The 19,336-nt window shown below is 45.3% G+C and overlaps 1 protein-coding gene across 1 annotated transcript; it reads right to left on the bottom strand.

Annotated features, from left to right (window-relative positions):
* Positions 1–405: 405 nt before the first annotated feature.
* On the bottom strand, positions 406–17,538 carry LOC126986374 (isocitrate dehydrogenase [NADP], mitochondrial-like). The gene is made up of 9 exons (XM_050842432.1): positions 17,353–17,538; positions 6,705–6,820; positions 5,798–5,942; positions 5,188–5,387; positions 4,798–4,935; positions 4,001–4,114; positions 3,081–3,228; positions 2,344–2,548; positions 406–2,166 (listed from the first exon to the last, which is right to left on the bottom strand). The coding sequence occupies exons 1-9, from the start codon at positions 17,450–17,452 to the stop codon at positions 1,995–1,997; spliced, it is 1,338 nt and encodes a 445-aa protein (XP_050698389.1). The 5' UTR covers positions 17,453–17,538; the 3' UTR covers positions 406–1,994.
* Between the last annotated feature and the right edge of the window lie 1,798 nt (positions 17,539–19,336).

The raw sequence follows: 19,336 nt of genomic DNA, 5'->3' as shown, positions 1-19,336 counted from the left end.
ATAGGCTTTCCACCGGTGTTTTGAAAATGGTCTAATAGAAAATGGAATGCTTAGGCGAGTGGGGACTTGGTGGAGAACTGATGTTTCTGCCACACCGATCCTGTAACTAGTGAATGTGTGCGTCTTTATTCCTCTCCACCGGTGTATTGAAAATGGTCTAATGGAAAATGGGGTGCTTAGGTGCAATCCCCACTTAGGCTAAACGATTTTCTCCGCTGATATGGAGTAATTATAGTCCCATTCAGCAAGGAAAATATCGGGGGGCGGGTGACGGCCACAGCAGTACCCAGGGATCGCCTAACAATCTCCAAAGCTTTCCACTCTAGGGTAGTGAATCATGTTATCAGGTCATGGTTCATTACACACACACATGAAAACACCAGGAAACAAGTAAATGCACAAGGGTATTATTAAAAGTTTTTATTGGATTTTTATATATATACAGTGTGTGGAATGACTACAGTTAATGTTTTGTCAGGTTGTGGGTGATTCTCACGCTCCGAGAAGCTCGTCATTGTTAGGTTGACAGTCCGCTGGGTTCGCTACAACAAGGTAATAGGTACTCTAGTGAACACACCTGAGATGGAACTGAAAATCACGGTGAATCTTGCACCGATCACATTCAAAGCTAAACCTGCTTCTTGTAAGGGGGGTTAAGGATTTTATGTTAATTTAAAACTAAAATTTCCCTAATACTACAGCGAGTCCCCATCTTATGAGTGTCTGAGTAGCTTGCAGTGTTTTCCTTGCATGCCACGGACCGAAGCGCCTGCCAGGAACACAACTCTTAAACATTCCCGGAGGACGTCTGCTCGTGACATGCTGAGAAAACAACGCACACAAACACACTTTAAATAGATGACTCTGCATTGCCCTCTGTCTGCCTGTACTGTCTGTCATCCTGCTGCAGGCTAAGCTTTTCTCATCCTCGGTCTGCAAGTTGACGAGACACACAGACAAAGACAGACCCTCTACCTCCTGTAAGTATCTAGCAAACAGACGCCAGTGTTGTCATTGCAAATCTCTCTCCCCGTGTCCTCGGTGACCCAAGGCTTTCCCCAAGACCATGCCCAGTATTGCACCGTCAGGCAGCAACAAACACGTATCGCAACGCACTGCATGACTAGTATTCCTTTAATGAGCCGCCAATGCATTACTATGTATTGCCACCTTGCTGATTTTAATAATTATGTAGTTGCTACGTAGAACATCAAGGAACACTTCAGCTAGCTTGATACAAATGTATGAGCTCTGATCTGCTATATGACACTGCCATACATAACAATTTAATTTTCAGCAACGGTATGCTAGACTAAGTTTGGAGTAAGTTGATGAACACTCATTCTGATCATTGCTAACAGATGGGATTCACAATTTACACTTAGCAGGGTAGATTTCTAAATGGAGGCGCTTCCCAATGATTGTCTGGGAGCAGCGGCACCTACACGCCTGGTAACCATGGCTCCTACACTACACTCAGGGTGAACCTTCGAACAAGTTCTCTTCAAACTTTAACAGTATCAACAGCTTTACATTTACGTCATTGCTCTCTTTGACACCAGTTCATCAGAAAAGACGCTGCACTGATTGAAATTCATTAAAATTATGGCTAATTCAGATCTGCCAAGCCCTAGGAGTGATAGAACGAACAAGGCTAACAAAACTCAACCTGATGGTCACCCGGGCGGGCCCTGCTGGTCGTGGCAAGCAGTCTGTGTTCCACCCTGGGGTTCAATCCCCAGCAACTCATAAATATACTTCTTGGCTCACAGCTGCCGACGTGGAATCCTTTGTACCTCAGAATCAGATGTCACACCCTGAACACATATCTGCATATATAATTATTGAGCCAAAGAGTTGGGAGCAGCATGGTTTATGCAACAAGTTTTCTGTTAACTATGCCATCCCACACTGAAGGTTTGAACTTGTGGCAACTCCCTCGCACACCCCAGGCAGACTGGCCTCACCTTGCAGCCTGCCTGTTTGCTGCTGCCTTAGGCCATCTTCTTGGCCAGGTCCTCACGGATGGCCTCCAGGAAGTCGTTGGTGTGAAGGAACATTCCCTCCTTGAGGTTCTTGAGACCGTGGATGCAGCCGGCCAGATCCTTGGTCATCTTGCCGGAGTCAACGGTGTCCACACAAGCGGCTTCCAGACTCTTGGCGAACCTGGAGTGTGAGGAACGTAGGTGTTAGGCTACAGGAAGGCAAGGGTGAGGCAGGGACAAATAGTTGATGGATAAAGGGAGAAAAGAAAAAGGCAAAAGAAACATGTGGGTAACTATGGCTACAGAGGAAAGTGTGAGGAAAGGAAAACCTAGGAACAGATTATAGAGCGCGCCCCACCTGGCCAGCTCCGGGGTGTCGTCCAGCTTGGCGCGGTGCTCCAGGCCGCGGGTCCAGGCGAAGATGGATGCCACGGGGTTGGTGGAGGTCTTGTTGCCCTTCTGGTGCTCCCTGTAGTGCCTGGTCACTGTGCCGTGCGCCGCCTCGGACTCAATGGTCTTGCCGTCGGGACACATCAGCACGGAGGTCATGAGGCCGAGGGAACCTAAAGATAAAGTTGTGAGGATAAGTTTGCATTTCCTCACAATACAACACTCAAGTAACAGCAATGGGGTGACTTGCTGCTTCAAGTTAGAACCATTTTCATTAAAGAGTAAGAGCCTTTGTTAACAGTCAAAGAGTCTAAAATAACCCCCTAAAAGACTTATATTATAAAATTCTACTTAAAATCAAATACATCCAAAATATTAATAGACATCAGAACACTTGTTTACTCTTGAAGATACACACACACACATACAAGCCCTCCTTCCACCTACCACAGCCCTGAGAAGCCACACACACACACACACACACACACACACACAAGCCCTCCTTCCTCTCACCATAGCCCTGAGACACCACATCACACACACACACACACACACACACACACACACATACAAGCCCTCCTTCCACCTACCACAGCCCTGAGAAACCACATACATACACACACACACACACAAGCCCTCCTTCCTCTCACCATAGCCCTTAGAAACCACATCACACACGCACACAAAAGCCCTCCTTCCACCTACCATAGCCCTGAGCCACCACATCGGACTGGACATCACCGTCATAGTTCTTGCACGCCCACACGAAGCCACCAGACGACTTGAGGCCCTGAGCCACCATGTCATCGATGAGGCGGTGCTCGTACCAGATCCCCTTGGCGTCAAAGTCTTTCTGCGGGTGAGAGGAGGATGCCGTCATCGCTCAACAAACCTAGGACCTGTTCGTTAATTCTTGTCTACCATTCTAACTGACCTTGATGATGGAAATTAGACATACGACAGGAATGAATGGAGAAACACTAGCAAAAAACAGCCCTGCACTTAAGCAACATTCATAAACTGGAGATCATAATAAAACAGTCATCGCTCAACAAACCTAGGACCTGTTCGCTAATTCTTGTCTACCATTCTAACTGACTTTTATGATGAATGGAGAAACACTAGCAAAAAAACAGCCCTGCACTTAAGCAACATTCATAAACTGGAGATCATAATAAAACTCATCGCTCAACAAAACTAGGACCTGTTCACTAAGAATCAACATCCATAAACTGAGGATCGTAATAAAACTATACTAAACACTCTTCATAAGCTGGAGAACACAAGAACACTAATAAAATATAATTACCTTCGTATGCCAGAGTAAAAAACAACAAATCAAATAGCCTTTTAAAACCCAGACAACATAAGAAGATACAAAAAACAACCTACATGAATCAGGGAAAAACTACACCAGCGTTCATAAACCAGAGAACATGAGAACAGCTAGAAAAAAACAACCTACATGAATCAGGGAAAAACTACACCAGCGTTCAGAAACCCGAGAACATGAGAACAGCTAGTAAAAAAATCAGGAAAACTACACCAGGCGCTCAGAAACTAGAGAGCATATGAACGCCCCCACCCACCCCCAACCCCCAACAGAGCCCGTGTAGCTGCCTCACCTTGTACTGTGCCTGGAAGATCTCCTCGAAGATGTCCTTGAAGCGACCATCATAGCGCTTAAGGATAGTGTTCTTGGTGGACATGTAGAGCGGCCAGCCCTTGTTCAGCGCCACCTGCGGGACGGAGACAGTCGGGGAACGGTGATATCATGTGGCACTGTGAAACGCTCAATTGTTTTCTTACAGGAAATCGGAGAACATAAAAACAGCTAAGAAAAAACAGCCTTCTTAAACTGGATTGTATAAAAAAATAGTAAAAAATCAGCCTTCATATTAACCAGAATGTAAAAAAAAATTATAAACCAGAGATCATAAGAACTAAGAAACAAACAAAATGTGTGAAAGAAAAAAGTTGGAAAGTTTTGTTTAGTCGGCGCAACATCTGTGGTCATATGCCGAATAGAGAGACAGAAGGGGAAGGAATCATAAGAGAAGGGAACAGATCCTAGGAGAAGGGACACAACCCCCGATTAATACCTGGTACCCATTCACTGCTGGGTGGACAGGGACGTAGGGTATTGGAAAAGCCGCCCAAATTTTTCCACTCTGCCCGGGAATCGAACCCAGGCTCTCTCGATCGTGAGCCGAGTGTGCTAACCACTGCACCACGAAGCCCCCAATGGAGGAGGGTCAGTGCACAATAAACAAACCGACTATAAACAAAGAAGAAAAGGATCATTGTAAGGCAGGTGAGATAAGGGAGTTAGTTACAGGATAAGGGAAAGAATGGGAGGGAAGGGACTAGCCTCTCATACCCTTCTTATAGCCTTACGTATGAGTCTCCCGCACCCACTCACCTGGAAGGACGAGTGAGCGAAGTCGCGAATGGACTCGTCGGTGTTGTACATGGCCATGGTGACGCCGCCGCCGCTCTTGAAGTCAAACACCTTGGTCACCTGAGGCTGGCCGCCCTCGGGAGTGTATATGAGCTCCACCTGCAACACCGGCACTATGTTAATGGTCTACCTCTGCAGTCTTTGTTTTTTCCTCCTGTCACCCAATTTTATTTTTCTCCAATCAAATCTCTCTTCTCACCTCTCTCTCCCTCCATTTTCTCTTTCATTTTCCTCCTATCATGTATAATAACTGGCCTTCCTCTCTTTAATTCATAACCTTCCCTAACAACTAATATAACACCCCCTAAGCACACATCACCCCACAACACCCCTCTCGGAACTTGGACTCACACTGCCATTGCCTGGGATGACGAGATCGGTGGCCTTGTACTGGTCTCCGTGCGCGTGCCTGCCGATGATGATGCTCTGGGTCCATCCGGGCACCAGGCGGGGGATGGTCTTGCAGATGATGGGCTCGCGGAACACCGTGCCGCCGAGGATGTTACGGATGGTGCCATTGGGACTCAGCCACATCTTCTTGAGCTTGAACTCTGTCATGGGGGGAAGAGGAGTGAGTAAGGAAGGGTTATGGGGGGGTGGGGGGGAAGGAGAATGAGTCAGGAAGGGTTATGGGGGGGGGAGGAGAATGAGTCAGGAAGGGTTATGGGGGGGGAGGAGAATGAGTCAGGAAGGTTCATATGTTAGGTAAGGTAAGGATGGGTGGTTATCAGTCATCTAAAGGCTTGGGAGTGGGAGGCGGAAGAGAGGCGGAGATGGAAGTGGAAGCGAGTAGAGTGAGTCAGGAAGGTTCATATGTAAGGTAAGGATGGGTGGTTATCTAAATGCTTGGGAGTGGAAGGCGGAAGCGAGGCGGAGATGGAGAGGAAGAGACCAGTCGAAAACCCAACACACGACCCTCACCACTGCAAAGACTCCCTCGGTCCAGCACCCCAAGACTCACCCTCAACGCGCTGCTCGTCGGGGGTGATGGTGGCGCACTTGATGCCCACGTTGTACTTCTTGATGGCCAGCGCGGAGTCGATGGTCACCTGGTCGTCGGTCTGGTCGCGGTAGGGCAGCCCAAGGTCATAGTACTTGCAGTCGATCTGAGGGAGGAATAGGGTGGTAATGCGTCCGTCTGGGTATTGTGTTGTATTCATTTTTTAATCATTTTTATTTAGTGTTTTTGTTTTGGGTGTAGTTTTGGATATGTTACAATTTTCCTGACCCATTTTCTCCCTCCATTTCACTTCTCTCCCTCTTTCTCTATCCTCTTTTACTTCATATTGTCTGTTTTTTATTTTTTGTTGTTGTTTTTTTGTTTCTCTCTCCCCAGCATCCATGTCTAAGTTATCTCCCTCCCTCCCTCTGCCGCTGACCTGTTTTCTCTCCTTTTCCTCCCTCCATTTCACTTCTCTCCCTTTTTCTCTCCCCTCTTTTGCTTCATAATGTCTGGGTTTTTTTCATTCCTCTCTCCCCAGCATCCATGTCTAAGTTATCTCCCTCCTTCCCTCCCTCTGCTGCTGACCGGTTTTCTCTCCCTTTCCTCCCTCCATTTCACTTCTCTCCCTCTTCTCTCTCTCTCTCTCAAATCATCACTCTCTCTCTCTAATTCTTCATCCCTTCACTTCTCATTTGTGATCAGTTTATGCATCATATGTTTTTTGGTGGTGTATATCATGGAAAAAATTTGTCCCGTCATCGCTGCTACGGTAAAGCCACAAATTTGGCCCATCGCTGCTACACGGTAAAGGCACAAATTTGGCCCGTCACTGCTACACGGTAAAGCCACAAATTTGGCCCGTCGCTGCTACACGGTAAAGCCACAAATTTGGCCCGTCGCTGCTACCAGGTAAACACACACACACCTTGAGGTAGGGGAAGATGAGGGACTCCTTGATCTTCTCCCAGATGATGCGGGTCATCTCATCACCATCGAGCTCCACCACAGGGTTCTTGACCTCAATGCGCTTGTCTGTTGTATCTGAGGGTAAAGAGAGAAGGCGATGGTAAGGACACGGCACGGAGCAGATTTTTATTTATTTATTTTTTTTTTTTTTTACATAAAAGGAGACGGCTCAACGGCAACAAAAAGTGCAAAAAAGGGGGGTGGGGGGGTGGGGGGCTGCTTCTCGTCACTCCCAATATATGAACCAGGAGAAAAGAAAGGGGGTAGGGAAGGGACTGAGAGATTACGAGAAGAGAATTAAGTGGTTAGACTGTGATTCTGTGATGGGGAAAAAAGATATGCGTGGTTAAGTACATAATTCGAGAGAGGGAAAAGGTTAAAAGAAAGGGGAAAGGGGAAAGGGAAGGGACTGTGGGGTCAGGGAAAGAGAATTAAGTGGTTAGACTGTGATTCTGTGATGGGGAAAAAAGATGGGTGGTTAAGTAGGTAATTCAAGAGAGGGAAAAGGTGAAAAGAAAGGGGAAAGGAGAGGGAAAAGAAAGGGGAAAGGGAAGGGACTGTGGGGTCAGGGAAAGAGAATGATGTGGTTAGACTGTGATTCTGTGATGGGGAAAAAAGATGGGTGGTTAAGTGCGTAATTCAAGAGAGGGAAAAGGTTGAAAGAAAGGGGAAAGGGAAGGGAAAAGAAAGGGGAAAGGGAAGGGACTGAGGGATTACGAGAAGAGAATTAAGTGGTTAGACTGTGATTCTGTGATGGGGAAAAAAGATGGGTGGTTAAGTGCGTAATTCAAGAGAGGGAAAAGGTTGAAAGAAAGGGGAAAGGGAAGGGAAAAGAAAGGGGAAAGGGAAGGGACTGAGGGATTACGAGAAGAGAATTAAGTGGTTAGACTGTGATTCTGTGATGGGGAAAAAAGATGGGTGGTTAAGTGCGTAATTCAAGAGAGGGAAAAGGTTGAAAGAAAGGGGAAAGGGGAGGGAAAGGGAAGGGACTGAGGGATTACGAGAAGAGAATTAAGTGGTTAGACTGTGATTCTGTGATGGGGAAAAAAGATGGGTGGTTAAGTATGTAATTTGAGAGAGGGAAAAGGTTAAAAGAAAGGGGAAAGGGGAGGGAAAAGAAAGGGGAAAGGGAAGGGGCTGTGGGGTCAGGGAAAGAGAATTAAGTGGTTAGACTGTGATTCTGTGATGGGGAAAAAAGATGGGTGGTTAAGTAGGTAATTCAAGAGAGGGAAAAGGTTAAAAGGGGAAAGGGAAGGGAAAAGAAAGGGGAAAGTGAAGGGACTGAGGGATTACGAGAAGAGAATTAAGTGGTTAGACTGTGATTCTGTGATGGGGAAAAAAGATGGGTGGTTAAGTGCGTAATTCAAGAGAGGGAAAAGGTTGAAAGAAAGGGGAAAGGGGAAAGGGAAGGGACTGTGGGGTCAGGGAAAGAGAATTAAGTGGTTAGACTGTGATTCTGTGATGGGGAAAAAAGATGGGTGGTTAAGTAGGTAATTCGAGAGAGGGAAAAGGTTAAAAGAAAGGGGAAAGGGGAAAGGGAAGGGACTGTGGGGTCAGGGAAAGAGAATTAAGTGGTTAGACTGTGATTCTGTGATGGGGAAAAAAGATGAGTGGTTGGGTAGGTACAGAGAGGGTACTGTGGGTGAGGGAAAGAGCACACAATCTAATGAAAGGTGTTTTTTTTTCTTTCTTTCTTTCTTTCTTTTTTTTTTTACATCCCTACTCATAGCGCTGGTAGGCCTTCTTCAGGGGCCAGATGGTCGTTATAGTGTAGTGACCCACAACACACTCCATTTTCTCTTTCTCGTTCTCTCCTCTTTCACCTCAAACTATGCCATTTCCTTAATTACACATATTCATCACCCATTAATTTCTCTTGTTATGCAGTCACTACAACATAAACATGAGCCGGGTGATATGAAAGAGAGAGAAGGGAGGTCTACAAGTTAAAGGAAAAAGCTTACATCTGATAATTATGTGTTGCTGTGGGGAGGAAAATGAGAAGATAGTTACGTATATAGTTAGGATGATTCTGTGACGGAGAAAAAATGTTAGAGAGAGAAAGAAAGCATTGCATCACACAATACCAAAACAGGAGGTACCGGTTCGCACTTCTAAGGTATTCAATCTTACGAGAGGTTTCCCTTCCTCCCTGAGCGCCCTGTCAACAAGCAAAGGGTGTCAAGGGGAGCGTTTCAATGAGGTGCTGTGTTGGATTACTGCACGCGATGTTACGAGGGGCGGTCTCTATCTCTTTCCTATTTCTCCTCTATTTCTTAGTTATGGGGTGAGGGAGGAGGTAGCTTAGGGTTGTGGGGTGAGAAGGGTAAGAGGTGGTAGCTGAGGGTAGAGGCAGAGAGGGGTGAGGGAGGCAGTGGTTGGCAGGGGAGAGAATGGATGTTATGGGGTGAGGGAGGAGGTAGCTTGGGGTTGTGGGGTGAGAAGGGTGAGAGAGTTGGTGGCTGAGGGTAGAGGCAGAGGAGGGTGAGGGAGGAGAGAGAGGAAACAAGTGGAAAAAGGGAAGGAAAATGGAAGGAAGGAAGGAGAGAAATGAGAGAAAAGGAGGAATGAAGGGAGGAGGCAGGGAAGGAAGGAAGGAGAGAAATGAGAGAAAAGGAGGAATAGAAGGAGGAGGCAGGGAAGGAAGGAAGGAAGGAAAGAAGGAGAGAAAAGAAAGAGAAGGCAGGGAGGGAAGGAAGGAAGGAAGGAAGGAGAGAAAAGAAGGAGGAAGAGAGAAGGGGAGTAGTTGAGAGATCAAGGAGATGGTATATGGAATGGAAGGAGGCAACAGGAAGGAGGGAAGGAAGGAAGGAAGGAGAGAAAAGAAGGAGGAATGGAGGGAGAGAGAAGGGGAATAGTTGAGAGATCAGGGAGATGGTAGATGGAGGTTGTAGGAGACAGCACAAGGGCACAAAAAAAGGAAACAATAACAAAAAAAAGCCCACTACTTAAAGATGAAGGTTGTATGGTGGAGGAGGTGAGGGCGATGGAAGCTGAGAGGTAGACTGGAAACTGATTTACATAGATACTCATTGGGTGTTATAATAGTAAATGTACAGAGCCTTTCAGAATGAGTATAGTGATGTGAAGTGCGAGGCCGGCCTGACCTTTAACCTCCGCTCTTCAGGTGGAAAAAGTTGCGCTATTCTGTGTTATGACCTTTTACCTCCCAATTAGAAATGTGTGATAATCTGAATGACCTATGACTCAAGACTTTTCTGGATAATGTATTTCTTTTTTAGTGTGTGTGTGTGTGTGTGTGTGTGTGTGTGTGTGTGTGTGTGTGTGTGTGTGTGTGTTTACCTAGTTGTAGTTTTATAGGGCCTGGAATTACGCTCATGTGGTCCCGTCTCCGTGTCTGTATTTGTCCAACTTTCCTGCGTGTGTGTGTGTGTGTGTGTGTGTGTGTGTGTGTGTGTGTGTGTGTGTGTGTGTGTGTGTGTGTGTGTGTGTTTTCCCCATCTTATCTTCACTTATCTTTTATCACCAGCAAAAGAGCAATCAAAACAAAAATCAATATATACCTATGTAGCAAATAAATCACCCACATCATTGCTACCCTTTAAGAAAAAATCTATGGCAGACTTCAATATTAACACATTAAACTCTCTCCTGTTTTCTCCTAGCACATATAACCTATTCATCATAACCTTCTGGAGCCATAAGCCAGCCACGTCATTGCTGGCCCTCAATACCCTAAAAAAAGAAACCATGGCAGACTTCAATATTAAAACCTCAAACACATTCCCTTTTTTCCCCGGCACACATATATAATTACCATCACCCTTAAGCCAAAATCCATCTGACAGGGTAGCAGTATTTGGCACTCCTTCAAACCGTAATGGCTCTGGCTACTCAAACTACTTTCTGTCACTCTGCTCCCCCTTTTAGCTCTTTCTCCAGTGACCCGACAAGCAACGTGACCAAGTTAGCTCACCCGGCAGCCTGTTGTGTACCCTAAGAATGTACTGTGTGACATTTGTTTGGGTTCCCTTCCCTCGCTATTGGCAAACTGTTGATGTTTTCTAGTTGTATCTTGACAAGCCTTACTGTTGTTGCCCTGCTGGTTGAGAGAGAGAGAGAGAGAGAGAGAGAGAGAGAGGGAAAAGATCTCTCTCTCTCTCTCTCATTTTCCTCCTCTTCCTCTGTATATTTCACTTTAATCCTCCACCTCCTCTTCCTCTTCCTCCCTTTTCTCATGCACTCCTTTTTCCTCTTTCATATTTGTCCTCCCTTTCCTCATCTTCCTCCTCTTCTTTACTACCCATACCTAACCACCCCTTCCTCCTCTCCCCCTTCCACCCATACCTCACATCACCCCCCCCTCCTCTCCCCACCACCTTCCCTATTCCTCCCTTCCCTCTTTAATACTCCTCCTATTTATCCTCTTCTCTCCTTCATCCTCCTCCTCTCTCTTCCTCTCCCTCATAACCCCTCCCTCCTCCCCTGACCATCCCCTCTCCGTACCTCCCCCTCCCCCCATTGCATCACCACACTTGGCACTTCCCCTCATCAGCAGCCCCAGGAGCTAAATATAAGCATCCCTCACCTTGGCACTAGCCCTCACTGGCACTCTCATCTCCCCTAAGCCAGATCCAGCTCTTCCTCTTAACCCTCTGGCACTCCCTCAAACTCATTCTCCCTTCAATATAGCTTCTAATGATTCTTTGATGAGCGTACCTGTCATTAGCTTTTCTTAATGACATGGAAGGTTAAGTTAGGTTAGGTTAGAGGTTAGGTTAAGTTAGGTTAGGTTAGGTTAGAGGTTAGGTCAAGTTAGGTTAGGTAAAAGGTTAGGTCAAGTTAGGTTAGGTTAGGTTAGGTTAGGTTAGGTTAGGTTAAGCTTTAAATGTGGTCTGACAGTGAGGTGATTTATCTCTAAGCTTCCGTTTTGTTTTGGTATACATGTTGTTTTTCTTTTATATACCTCGGAGCAAAATAAAACTCTTTCCTCTTCTCCTACTCCTCCTATTTATCCTCTCCTCTTCTCCATTCTCGTCCTTTCTTCTCGCCCTCTTCACTCATACCTAATATCACCCCTTCCTCTTCCCCTCCCTTCCTCCCCCTACTATTACTATTACCACTACTATCGTCACTACCGTACTATTGTCGCCTACTACTACTATTGCCACTGTTACTATTATGTGCAAATCTTATCCACTAAAGTCTAATGTGAGTGTGAGTGTGTGTGTGTGTGGGGGGGGGGGGGAAAGGGGGTTGTATTAACTAAAGCTCACAGCTGTGCAAATCTTACTTAGTCATCGCAGGATATCATAAAAAAATTCCAACGCTCACAGCTGTGCAAATCTTAGTAATCGCGGAAAATCATCGAAAAATTGTGTCATTAACTTGCACTCAAATGTACATTTTTCTTATCTCACTTCCAAATGACCCCAGCAAACCCCACAACCTCACCTCATGCTTATCTCCAGCACTAATGACACACCACAATTTTTTTATGCATATGAAAAGATTATCCTTACTCTGCTCATTTATTTAGTTAGTTATTAATTACTCTGTTTATTTAGTGCCCAGTGATAGCTCCAGGATTATTATTTTAAAGGGAAGGGTTAAAGGAGGGGAGGCTGTGTATTTAGGGGGGGGGAGGGTCTTGGTGTATGGGGTCTTTCTGTATACAAAGAAGAGGGAAGAAGAGGAAAACATGAGAGGAAATGAAGGAAGAGGATAAGAAGAGACAACATATAAGAGAGAGAGAGAGAGAGAGAAATTCCAACAATGAGAAGAATTCAACGTAGGAATGTTGAGAGTATAATCCCACCACAAAAGACAAGATGCTGGCAGTTGAATGGGCAAAAAAAAGGTAAACAGTGACCTTGACATAAAAAAATAAGACAAAAACTTCGTGATAAAAAAGAGAAGTATAAAAATAGCGACCCTTCTTATCCTTACAAAGAAGATAATGATGAGAGTAAGATTAAGAAAAGGAGAAAGGAAATGATTAAGGTAAAATGATATAATACCTCCCTTCTCCTTTCCTGTTTACTTGCAACAATAGTCAGTCAATCAGGTCCCAATTCTGTTGCTTAGAGGAAGAGGAAGAAAAAGAGAAAGGAAATAGTGAAAGTAAAATAATATATACAAGTCCCCATTCTGTTGCTGAGAGTAAGATAAAGAAAGAGAAAAGAAATATTGAAGGTAAAATACTAAAATGATATATATACTACAGGTTGTTGGTGAGTAGGCTGAAGAAAAGGAGAAAAGAAATATTGAAGGTAAAATACGAAAATGATATATATACTACAGGTTGTTGGTGAGTAGGATGAAGAAAAAGAGAAAAGAAATATTGAAGGTAAAATACTAAAATGATATATATACTACAGGTTGTTGTTGAGTAGGCTGAAGAAAAGGAGAAGGAAATAATGGAAGTGAAATCATGATGTCTTATATAGGACCCCATTTTTTCCAATTCTAAATAAAATATAGAAAAACAAAGGTAGGAAGATAAAAAAGGGAATACTATACACACAAGCCCCCTTCTGTCCATGTGTAAATAAACTAAAACATTATATATGAGGATGGATTAATTGATAGTTTATTGTAGCGAGTAAACAAGGAAAGGAAGAAAAGAATGATTAAATAAATAAATAAATAAGCAAATTACCCTCCATACACGACCTCCACCAGCCATATACATACTAACATATCTGCACTTTTTCTTAGATATAGATTAATAGATAGATACAGAGTAATAGATAGATACAGATTGATAGACAGATATAGATTGATAGGTAAGGCAAAATAAAACCTACTATTACTACTACTACTACTGCTATCATTATTATTGTTATTATTATGTAACTCAACCCACCACCTGAATTCTTATCTCCCACGCTGATAACTTGTATGACTGGTGAAAACACTCTCCCACTGTCTGACCTAGAAACTTTATCAGTCCCCCCCAGCTGCATGCATCGCCCCTAAGGTTACTGGCCCTTCTCTCTACCTAAACTGTGAGGCTCAAAATTATGGTCTGTAGAGAAAAAAGTATCATTCTCTCTCTCTCTCTCTCTCTCTCTCTCTCTCACACACACACACACACATACACTGACTCATCGTAATGTCACACTCAAGTGCACCTTTTGCAGTTGCCTACATTGAAGCAAGATTTGGCAAGCATGCAATTGTCTTTCTACCATGGAGAGAGAGAGAGACAGAGAGAGAGAGAGATTTACATAGATTTACATAGAAAATCAGACCACACAGACCCCATGGTCCAGACTTGGTGGTCTGAGAGAATGATACTTTTTTCTCTACAGACCCTAATTTTGCGCCTCACAGTTTGAGAGGTAGAGGGGCCAGTAGTGTGTAGAGAAGTGAGGAGAGGATTAGAGTCAGGTCAGGTAGAGTGAGACGTAAGCATGTATGTATATGTGTGTGTGTGTGTGTGTGTGTGAATAACAATCGGAAGGAAGGAGGAACTGGATAAAATCGGATACCTGAGGAAAAAGGACAAAAGAAAAAAAAAATGTGGCATGCAATCTCACTATGCCTCACGGCTATAGAAGTGGAGGAAAGAGCAAGAGAGTGAAGAGGAGGAAGAGAAGGAGGAGGAGACAAAAGCCGGCAGGAGGAGAAACATGAGAGAAGGCAGAGGAAAGAGTGAGGAAGGGGAGGGAAGGTGGGGGATGAAGAGCAAAATATGCTGGGAAAGGAAAGGAAAGGGAGGGAGGGTGAGAGGCACAGAGGGGTGGGGATTAAGGGAACAGAGAGAGGGAAGGGAGGGAAGAGGCAGGGCAGGGTAGGAAAGGGACAAAGGGAAAAGGATATGAAGGGGCGTAAATTTGGGTAGGCCTACGAAGGAAAGATGGGGAGAGAAGGAAAGCATTATTGAGGATGGGGAGGGGGAGAGAGGGAGGGAAGAGGGAATGCATGTTGAGTGGGGAAGGAAAGGGACGAGCCAATGGGGAGAGGAGGGAGAAAGCATATGGTGAGTGCCTGAGTGGGGAGAAGAGGAGACAGAGTAGGGAGAGAGACAGGGGGATTGAATGGTGAGTGGGGAGGGGAAGCGAGGGATTGGAGGAACAAAATAGGGAGGGGAAGGAGAATGATATGTGGGGAGAAGATAGGAGGGATTAGAGAGAGGCACAGGATGGGGAGGGAAGAGGTAATGGATGAGTGGGGAGGGGAGACAAAAGGGGAGGGGGAGAAAACGTAAGGCCGGTGAAAAGGGCACGGATTAAGAGGGAGGGGTGATGAGAGGGGAGATGAGGAGGGGGAGGAAGAGAGGCAGTGGTTGGGATATGGAGGGAGAAGAGAGGGAGGGGGTGACAGAAGGGAGGAAGGCAAGATGAAGGGGAAGGCAGGGAGAAGGGATGGGAGGGAAGACGCAAACGCCGGCAGACATACCCCCAAACCTCCCTCTTCCCTCCTGTCACCTCCTCCTCCTCCTCTTTGGGTCACGTAGGCCGGCTTAAGGGAACGTTATGATGCCGGCTGGTGATTAAAATGACAATGAATGAAGTGGCTATCTGTTGTGGTTATGCAGGTAGAGGTAGAGAGCGGGAGAGTGCCAACAAAAGGGAGAGTTTCTATGATGCTTGTGTGTGTGGACATGGCAACTGCACCGAGAGGAATGCATTGCTCCATTAAAATTTCCCCTCCGGTACTTTTCCACGGCCTGACCTGACCACCACCACCCAACACATATGGAAAGCTTTGAATATGGCAGCTCAGTTCATTATATGTCAGCTTATGTGTAGTAAAGCAGGCTCAATGACACGTTATATATAAACCGTGCGGGATCTATGCAAACGTTTTATCTGGTTATGCAATGCACTCAACGAACACTAAACGTTTCTGACTGCAAAAACTCCCATGATGTCGTGTTTATTTTACGTGGCTAAAAACAACGCATGTCTCCAAGGGCGAAAGGAGGGTTGTATATCTTGGCTTGAGAGAGGCAATACGTGAATTATATGTAGAAATGAGTTTAGTGCGAAATAAAGAGCAACCATATGTATTTTGGTGTGGGTGGAAAAAGTATTGCATGGGAAATAAAAATAAAAAAAGCTACGGGGATGTAGTAGTAGTAGTAGTAGTAGTAGTAGTAGTAGTAGTAGTAGTAGTAGTAGTAGTAGTTGGTAGACAATACATATAAACAATACAAGCAAATAAGTAAAGTTTTCGAGAACCAAACAAGAAAAAAACACATCTAAGTAAATAGACCATATGATCAAGAAAGGGAAAAACAGTCGTAAGTAAACAAAATAAAAGCAAAACAAACTAAAATAGGTCTTCATAAGAGTAAAAAAAAAACAGCAATAGCGGGTAGAGTCAGGAATGAATGGATTAAAAAGAGAAAAACAGTAATATGGGGCGGTGGAAAAGGAAGTTGGGGAGTGGAGGGAAGGAAGTGTATGGGCAAGAAAAAAAGTTATAGAGAGGGTTGTCAATGAAGTAGGGAAGACGTAGGGGAGTAGAAGGAAGTAGGGAGGGAACAGGGAAGTAGGGGAGTACAGGGAAGTAGGGAGGGAACAGGGAAGTAGGGGAGTACAGGGAAGTAGGGAGGGAACAGGGAAGTAGGGAGGGAACAGGGAAGTAGGGAGGGAACAGGGAAGTAGGGGAGTACAGGGAAGTAGAGGAGTAGGGAAAGTATAGGGAGGGAGCAGAGAGTAGGAGTGGTCAAGAAAAAACTACAACAGCTATATGGAGAGGGAGGGGATGAAGTAAAGGAGTAGAGGAAGTATAAGAGTAGGGAAGCAAGGGAGTAGGGAAGGAGGAATATAGACAAGAAAAAAAAACCTAGATATATGGGCCGGAGTGGAAGTAATGGAGTTGGGAGAAAGTAAAGGAGCAGGGAGAAAGTAAAGGAGTAGGGAAGCATGGGAGTAAGAAAGCAAGGGAGTAGGGAAGGAGGCATAAGCTACTGTAAAAAAAAAAAAAACTAGCAGCTATAGACATATGGGCCGGAGGGGAGAATGTAAAGGAGTTGGGAGAAAGTAGAGGAGTGGGTAGGAAGTATAGGCCTAGGGAAGGAGGCATATAGCAACAAAAAAACTTAGCAGCTATATGGGCCAGAGGGGAGGAAGTATAGGCCTAGGGAAGGAGGCATATGGCAACAAAAAAACTTAGCAGCTATATGGGCCAGAGGGGAGGAAGTATAGGCCTAGGGAAGGAGGCATATAGCAACAAAAAACTAACATATATGGGCCGGTAGGGGAGGAAGTTCAAGGTCGCCAGGAAAGGCCGGGGGCAGACCTTGCATAACCACCCCTGCCCTCCCTCCTTCCTAATCACTAGGCAGGCCACGGGTCCTACACTCCCCAGGGATGAGGCAACAAAGCAAGGCCTCTCCCAGCGCCTTTAAGCTCCCCAATGCAGGCGCAGTTTGGCGAGAAGGCAAATGGAGGACTGACCAAGAGGGAGAGGGAGGAGGATGACCTATGCTCTCCCTTATAATTAAACAGACATTACATTAACGTGAGAGAATATGGACTAAACCTTCATTGAACCTTATAAACCACTCCCTCCCTCATGAACAGCGTAAAAATAAGGTCAAAATTCGTAGGCATACACAAGCATCGAACTGGCAGGCTCAGGCAAGCTCGTCCCCTTCAGAGCAAGTGGTCTCAAAAACCTCTACTTACATGTCCTTTTCTGGGCCATGGCGGTGGGCACGGCGACCCTGGCATGGCTGGGGGCCTTGATGAGGGCTGCTTTGGCGACCTGGGCGAGTGTGGAAGCCATGGTGGAGGTCTTGGTGGAGGAGAGTGTGAGGAGGAGGTGTGCTGGGTGCTGCCACGAGTCCAACAGCGGTTCTCTTCAGTCCACCTCAGCTACAGCCAGGCTCCTCCTCCTCTCTTTCTCTCCCCCCTCCACTCTCCCTCTCTCCCCTCCTCTTCCTCTCCTCCTCTTCCTCCTCCTCCTCCTCCTCTTCATATCTGCCACCCGGGCCCACCCCACTCTTCCTCCTCACTCCACTCGACAACTCCACAGCCAGAGACTCACTTTTTCCACACCTTCTACTTAGTTTTGTTCATTTATTGGGTTTGTTCAGTTTTCATATATCCCTTCTCTCCTCCTCTTCCTCCTCCTCCTCCTCCTCCTCCTCTTCATATCTGCCACCCCACTCTTCCTCCTCACTCCACTCGACAACTCCACAGCCAGAGACTCACTTTTTCCACACCTTCTACTTAGTTTTGTTCATTTATTGGGTTTGTTCAGTTTTCATATATCCCTCTCTCCCCTCCTCTTCCTCTCCTCCTCTTCCTCCTCCTCCTCCTCCTCCTCTTCATATCTGCCACCCCACTCTTCCTCCTCACTCCACTCGACAACTCCACAGCCAGAGACTCACTTTTTCCACACCTTCTACTTAGTTTTGTTCATTTATTGGGTTTGTTCAGTTTTCATATCCCTCTCTCCTCCTCTTCCTCCTCCTCTTCCTCCTCCTCCTCCTCCTCCTCTTCATATCTGCACCCCCTCTTCCTCCTCCACTCCACAACTCCACAGCCAGAGACTCACTTTTTCCACACCTTCTACTTAGTTTTGTTCATTTATTGGGTTTGTTCAGTTTTCATATATCCCTTCTCTCCTCCTCTTCCTCCTCCTCCTCCTCCTCCTCCTCTTCATATCTGCCACCCCACTCTTCCTCCTCACTCCACTCGACAACTCCACAGCCAGACTCACTTTTTCCACACCTTCTGTTTAGTTTTGTTCATTTATTGGGTGTGTTCAGTTTTCATATATCCCTCCTTTGTCCTTGTAATGCAACCCTCTACTCCACCTAGCTTCTCCAGGATCCATACTCCACACTCCACATATCATCCACATCCGCTGTTTCCACTCCACCTGATTCCACTTTTGTTCATTTGTTATAATCTGTTTGTTCATTGTTCCTATCTATCCTATTTATCCCTCTACTCCATCTCTGTATCCATGCATTCTCCTCACTCCACTTAACATCCACACTGTTTAATTCCACTCCACCTAATTCCACTTTTGTTCACTTATGTTCTGTTTGTTCATTGTTCCTATCTCTCCTATTTATCCCTCTACTCCATCTGTATCCATTCTCCTCACTGATCCACATACCACATCCACATATCCACAATTTCCACTTAATTCATCCACTTTTATATATGTTATTATAATATATATAGTTAGTGAGGTGTTGCTATCTGCAGGCGTAACTATAATTAAGATGTGGGAGGTTCAAGATTGCTTCACTTTCTCTTGCACATCCACATTCACTCCACATCCATCCACCCATGCAGTTGTGCTTCGCCTTCTGCCTCTTGATTATTGTCGTGTAGAAATATAGTTGTGAAATGATTGTGTAGTGTTGCAATCTGACCAAAGTGAGTGATATATATATAGCTCTTTCAATTCTCTCAAGCCCCCACCAAGCAAGACCTCCTCATTCTCCCCCTCCTCCTCAACCTTCTCCTCCTCCAAGATAAATAGGCCAAATCTAGGTCATATAGATAGTGAGATAAATGTTAGGAGCTCATGATTGCCTAGGCTTAACATATCTCATAGCAATAATGTGTCCTGCCAAGCCTCGTATATATCCTTACTCAGTACATATATAAGTGGGACTTTTTATTTTAGCTAAGATGGAAAAATTAGTTA

This window comes from Eriocheir sinensis, chromosome 61 (assembly GCF_024679095.1).
Source record: "Eriocheir sinensis breed Jianghai 21 chromosome 61, ASM2467909v1, whole genome shotgun sequence".
Taxonomy (NCBI): Eukaryota; Metazoa; Arthropoda; class Malacostraca; order Decapoda; family Varunidae; genus Eriocheir; species Eriocheir sinensis.
The sequence above is the reverse complement of the archived record's forward strand: the minus strand, read 5'-3'. Positions and strand labels throughout refer to the sequence as shown.